The 5,904-nt window shown below is 47.2% G+C and overlaps 1 protein-coding gene across 3 annotated transcripts; it reads right to left on the bottom strand.

Moving 5' to 3' along the window:
• Positions 1 to 839: 839 nt before the first annotated feature.
• On the bottom strand, positions 840 to 5,211 carry GFER (growth factor, augmenter of liver regeneration). Of its 3 annotated transcripts, XR_011050189.1 has the most exons (4): positions 4,978 to 5,189; positions 4,420 to 4,631; positions 3,319 to 3,550; positions 2,834 to 2,915 (listed from the first exon to the last, which is right to left on the bottom strand). XR_011050189.1 is itself a non-coding variant. In XM_068424098.1 (3 exons), exons 1-3 carry the CDS (start codon positions 5,182 to 5,184, stop codon positions 3,388 to 3,390), a joined length of 582 nt encoding a protein of 193 aa, XP_068280199.1. In that variant the 5' UTR covers positions 5,185 to 5,211; the 3' UTR covers positions 840 to 3,387. The 3 variants fall into 3 exon arrangements, 2 of the variants coding, with proteins under 2 accessions (XP_068280199.1, XP_068280198.1); XM_068424098.1 differs by having other exon boundaries at positions 840 to 3,550; positions 4,978 to 5,211; XM_068424097.1 differs by lacking the exon at positions 3,319 to 3,550 and having other exon boundaries at positions 840 to 2,915.
• Positions 5,212 to 5,904: the final 693 nt, after the last annotated feature.

The following is a 5,904-nucleotide window of genomic DNA, read 5'->3' as shown; positions in this document are numbered from 1 at the left end:
TGATAGGAGGAGGTGAAAAAAAACAAAGTAAAATCTAAACCTTACCCTCTCCAAGCCTGTAAAACTCCCCACAGGAAGAAATATCACACTCTGCCTGTAACAGGCCATGCAAGGAAAGCGACTCTTGGGAATCTTACTGTAAACAGGAGACTGTACACACCCAACACACAGCAAAGGAACAGCTAATCCCTGGAAAAATATTAAAGGCATAGTGGTGCTTCCACCAACATCTGCACTCCTTACTTGCTTAAGCAACTCTGCCTCCCCTTCGTGAAGCAGACAATTCCCTCGTGGCTCCCTGCTCTTTGCTTTCAGGGGTAAAAAAAGAAGGAGAAAAAAAATTACAGCTATGAATGCAAAGCAGTCTACAAAACCAGTGCTTTGTGAAGCTGAAAGGTTAGCCAGGTGCCTGCTACACAGGAGCAGCTCTTGAGGAAGGTCCCACGAGCTCCTGCTCCTGACTGGGCTTTGTCTAGCGAGGGCTCCTCGTATTGATGGGAAGCAGCTTCCCCTTTGTGGCCAGTGTGATGGGGTGTCCGTGGTTGTGTGGTAAACATGCAGGTACCAAACACTGCCCTTCAGTGCCTAACACCCTCCTCTGCCACCCTACTCAACCAGTTGCAGCCCCACGTTCTCTGATCAGCACACACACACACAGAATCACACAACCTCAGCTGAGCCATCAAGCTCAGACAGGAATATACTGGCACGTGAAGGTTAGACACACCAGCACAATGTGTTGCCTTTTCCTAAGGTCCCACACAATAGGGAAGCCAGGAATGAACTCAGTTGCTTTATTCACAACAACAGGAAATATAATTTGAATACAGATATTTTTAAAATTAGATTTAATTAAGTGCATTTAGAAGAGAATTCACAATTTTCTGTACACAAATACGAGTATCTTCAAATAGAAATTCCTTATATAAGATTAAAACTTGAGATGTGGTACAAATGAGCAGCAAAAAATATCCCCCCTCCCTGCACATTCAGGTCCACAGAGACGATATGCCTGAGAAACATCTAAGTCAAAGCTCTTCTGCAAAGCCACAAACTCATTGAGAGAACAGCGTGCAAGCCTAGATTTTACTAATGGCCACTTAGCAAAGTTACAAATTGCCCTAATAACATCCTAGATGGCGGTCTCATGATTAGGAAGCATTTGCTAAAGACACTGGCTTCAACTTTAGGGCTCTTCCCCTGCCCCTGCACCGCTGCCAGGACAGCATGTGCTGGCAGAAGGGGCTTTTCCTTCTGCACACAGATTTATTTTCCTCTCCCCACTCTTAAGATGAGGACAGATGCTGCAGGACAGTGGAAGGTTAACACGCACCTGCCTGTCACCAACCACTTGCCAGCACAAGACAGCAGTGGCCCTAGGACGCTGGTGGATACCAATGCGCTTCATTTTGGGGATGGAGTTTATTAAAATAACCAAAAAACACAGCTGGAATTTATTTGTTCTAAGAACCTCAACATGTTAATAGGTGAAATCTTCTGAGCACTTTTAATAACCCGAATGATACCTTCAAGTTGTAAGTCAGATTGCATACTTCATGAAGTACCTTCTCATCAGTTGCGTTGGTTTTGTGTTCAGGAACGTTATTACATAAAAATTTTCAAGAATAACCAGTCCATAAATTTTTTTCTCACACTGTTTTAACAGGTCCAACTTGAAAGAACCTGAATATGCCATAAAACAGTAAAATGCATTTCCAAAGTTCTTACTGCTTTTCTGAACACTAAGGAGCCCCACGCACACAGGTTTGAAGATCAAAGTTCTTAGATATGAGCTGTCACCACTCGAATACTGTCATAAAAGTACCATTAACATTTCCAGGTAACGCTCACTCTATCAGCAAGAGTAAATTTACAGATGTGATGTAGTGCATGAAATAAGGAAGCTCACTAAAACACGCAAGAAAACCTCAGCAGGAAGCACAGAAGGAAAAAGCCTACTATTGTCATGGTTTGTGCAAACTCCTGCAAACTTTTCACAGCCAGAACTGCAATCAAGGCGTGGTATCGCTATCTACTTTAAGAATTGAAATTATTTTGACTTTTTTTTTTTGCAAGCTGTATCTTTTTATAAAGAGGCATATTTATAGGCGTTGTGGTGTAAATCCTTTATGCTGCTATTTCACTTGGATCTGAAATTCACATTTATGTATCAATACAGTGATGCAGTATAGCTGACCTAGGAAAAATACACATGGGATGGATTCTAACCAGTTTCTCCAGAAGGAATCTTCCCTCGGGACTCCTTCAAGTCCCCTGTGCAATAAACACTCTCTAAAGCTGACACCACAGTTTTAAGCAGGACTCAAACACTGCAGGGGCCTTGTAAAGTCCTTTTGTTCTAGAGAAATTTTAGCTAGGGGATAACGCCAGAATGTCGACCAGGTCAGCAAGTACCAGTCAAGAATTTCAAAACACAAGTGACCCCTCAGAAATACTGTGTGCTAAACAAAGCTGAATATCCTTCATTACAGAGATCAGTCTCAAGCTCTTTTCACAACTGACAAAAGTTCACAGCAGAGATGAAGAGGTTATCTGCTTTAAGAACAAGCAGTTCAGCAGAACGTACCATCATACCACTTTCGGATTCAAAGAAAATTAGCAATCAATTTAAAACATTTTAATTTCACCCAGATATTTCATTCCATTCATCAGATGAGGGTGGGTTTTTTTGTCCTGCTTTAGTTTCCTTTTCTACAATGTCCCCTTACATAAATTGAAACACAAAAATAAAATGCAATCTGTTCCATGATTTTAGTATTTAAATTAAATGTACCTGCCTTTTATCAAAGGGCTTTTATCAAAGCAGCTGTATGCAAGGTTAACAGCAAGGACTGGAGATGTCAAAGAGAAATCCAGGGGTACAGACGTGGCACAAAACACAGCATGAGTTTTCTCTGTCAGAACAACAGAAATGAAGATTACAATTAATCAGACACATTTTCTAAAACATCAGGATAATGCCTGGAGATAAACGTAAAATGCCACAGCGCAGCCCTCTACAACTGTGTTCAGGGGAGAGGAATTCTAGTCACAGAAATCAGCAAATGCCCCTAAGATAAGGAAATGTCATCATGAAAAAGTCTCCACAAGTTTGTCAGTGACTTAATTTCACAGGTTTCTGGCAATTCCTGTGTCAAATGTAAGGCCTCAATCCCTCAGGTAATACATTTATGTAATAATTTATCAAAATATTATTAGGATAAAACTTTCAAACTTACTATTAGAACTGGTTTACCTTTATCTCTACAAGCCATATCAGTCACACACACAAGCACACAAACACAATTATTTACTCACACGTACACCTGTAGTGACTCAACATCACATTGAATTGGTCTGTCAGATTTCCAAAGCAGTCTCTAAGGATTAATCACAACTACCATCTTTCCAACCATCTCGCCAGCGCTCATCCACACGAGAGCAGTCAAATTCAGATTTCCCCAGTTTCCTGTTCACTTCATTATGAAGAAGACACAACCACTGGGAGAAGTTATTTCTGTTGCTAGTATCAGGCTGATTTGTTCGTAATCTGCAAACACGGAAGAGGAAACAAATATTACTTCTTTACATCCACCAACTTCAATACCCAAAGCAGGCACACAGCACACAGACAGCCAGAGTCGCCTCTTCTGCTATTGCAACACGAGTCCCAAAGAAAACCCAGAAGAAAGCACACAGAAATCAGTAATTATCAGAGGCTAAACCTCCACTGTAAAATACTGATGGCTGCAACTGGCTTGATTTCATTCAGTGCCTAGTCTTGTCAACTGGGAAAGACACAGGAGTCAAACATCTACGATAAAAAGCAAGTACTTAAGTTCATCACTGAATTAAAAAAAGAGAATAATAAATGAAAAAAACTGCACAGTTGTTTTGCCGTGTGATGCCTGCTAAGTCAATAATCAGGTTTCAAACTTATTTTTCCACATTCATCATCCAGAAAAGAGCAGTTGAAACTTTCAAGAAACAAGTTGACAGTAACAGGAGTAGAAGACTTTATCAAACATCACAGCCCATTGTGGTCTTTGCCTCCACTGCTGATGTTGCCAATAAAGGGGATTTTCTGGGCTAGACAAACACCTGCCTCCTGAAAGCCAGATATTTCAAGTTCCAGTCTAATTACACAACTGAACGCAGGTCCAGTTTGAACCAGGAAATCCTGAACTCGCCTCAGGGAGGCCTCGGAGGCAGCACACAACCTAACGGCACCAGAAGAGCTATTTGTTTTCCGAGTAAGCGTATCTCTGATTTATGCAATAATGGAAGAAACCAGTTCAGGTAGCTACAAACCCCAACTGCAGGAAGAGCTGCTGATATGCAAATAGCTGCTGCAGCCCAGCATTTCAGGCTAGCCCCTCCAGCAGCAGCCGCCAAAAACACCCTGATGAAGCGACTCACCTTTCCCTCAGATCCTCAGCACAGTGCTCGCAGGGGTAAAACTTGGAGAAGAGGTTGATGAAGTCCCTCATCTCCTTCTGCTGGGCACCGGTGGGGTGGTCGGGGTAGTACGCCGCCATGGTGTGCAGGAACGCCCAGGTGCTGCGGCCCAGCTGCTCGCTGTCGAGGGGACAGTCCGGTGGTGGCTCTTTCTCCTCCGCGACCGCCAGGTCCTGGAGCAGGAGAGAGGGTTGTGAGGGGATGAGGGTGCTTGGTGGGGAAACAGCCCCTTTGCGCTCAGGTGGGGGGGTGGGATGGGGGGAACAGGCCCCTCACACCCTCAGCGGGGCACAATGGCCGAGCGCCGCTTCACACCCGGTGGGGACATGATGGAGGCCCCGCGCACACCCCCCTAGAGGGGAAACGCTGCCCCTGGCCCCTTCACACCCTGAGGAGGGGTCCACACAGCCCCACCACACTTGGGGGAGGCAGGACGGACGCCCACTGCACAGTTCTGCAGGGGCGGGGAGGTACGACAGCCCCCCGGGGCTGCCGAGGAGGCTCCCGCCGCCGCCTCACCCCGCCGCCCGGGGCCGCCTGCTTCCTCTGCTCCCGCAGCCAGCTCTTGAAATCCGTGCAGGCTCGGCACGGCTTCTTGGACTGCTCCTCCGCCCCGGAGCCCGCGGCACCGTGCGGGACGGCGAAGGGGAAGGCGAAGGGGCCGCTCTCGGTGCCCGGGAACGGCGAAGCGCCGCGGCTCGGCCGGCCCTCGCTGGGCGCCGCCATCTTGGCGCCGCGGTGCACCACGGGCCGGGGCGGGAGGCGCGGGAGGCCGCCATTTGAACCGGCCCCGGGGTCCCTCGGGCGGCGCCAGGGCCGGGCCAGGGACAGGGCCGGGCCAGGGACAGGGCCGGGACAGGGACACACACCAAAGTGCACGTTTCAGATGTTTTTTTGCCGATACAGCAGCAGGCTCTGGGTTTGAACCTTGTGTTTGAGGAGAACAGGGTGGGTTTTCCTTCACACAGCGCAGGGACATGAGCCTCCCACCAGCGCTTGTCCACCTCGCATCTGTATATGTAGAGATATATAGAGTATATCTATGTATATAGAATCATGGAATGGTTTGGGTTGGAAGGGACCTTAAAGCCCAGCTAGTCCCAACCCCCTGCCACGGGCAGGGACACCTTCCACCAGACCAGGTTGCTCCCAGCCCCATCCAACCTGGCCTTGAACACTGCCAGGGAGGGGGCAGCCACAGCTTCTCTGGGCAACCTGGGCCAGGGTCTCACCACCTTCACAGGCAATAATTTCTTCCTAATATCTAATCTAAATCTCCCCTCTTTCACTTCAAGACCGTTACTCCTCGTCCTGTCACTCCATGCCCTTGTAAAAAGTCCCTCTCCTGCTTTCTTGTAGGCCCTTCAGCTACTGGAAGGGTGCTAGAAGGTCTCCCCGGAGCCTTCTCTTCTCTGGGCTGAACAAAGAGCATGCCACAGAGCTCGT

Source organism: Nyctibius grandis, chromosome Z (genome assembly GCF_013368605.1).
Source record: "Nyctibius grandis isolate bNycGra1 chromosome Z, bNycGra1.pri, whole genome shotgun sequence".
Taxonomy (NCBI): domain Eukaryota; kingdom Metazoa; phylum Chordata; class Aves; order Nyctibiiformes; family Nyctibiidae; genus Nyctibius; species Nyctibius grandis.
Note: the sequence above shows the minus strand (reverse complement) of the source record. Positions and strands in the feature narration are given on the sequence as shown.

What these genes read in the sequence shown, in the direction of transcription:
- GFER (XM_068424098.1), bottom strand. Translation starts at nt 5,184, where the DNA reads ATGGCGGCGCCCAGCGAGGGCCGGCCGAGCCGCGGCGCTTCGCCGTTC. An exon ending in AGGCGGCCCCGGGCGGCGGG is followed by an intron (nt 4,632 to 4,977) that starts GTGAGGCGGCGG and finishes CTCCTGCTCCAG; the next exon opens with GACCTGGCGGTCGCGGAGGA. An exon ending in GCTGAGGATCTGAGGGAAAG is followed by an intron (nt 3,551 to 4,419) that starts GTGAGTCGCTTC and finishes CCGTGTTTGCAG; the next exon opens with ATTACGAACAAATCAGCCTG.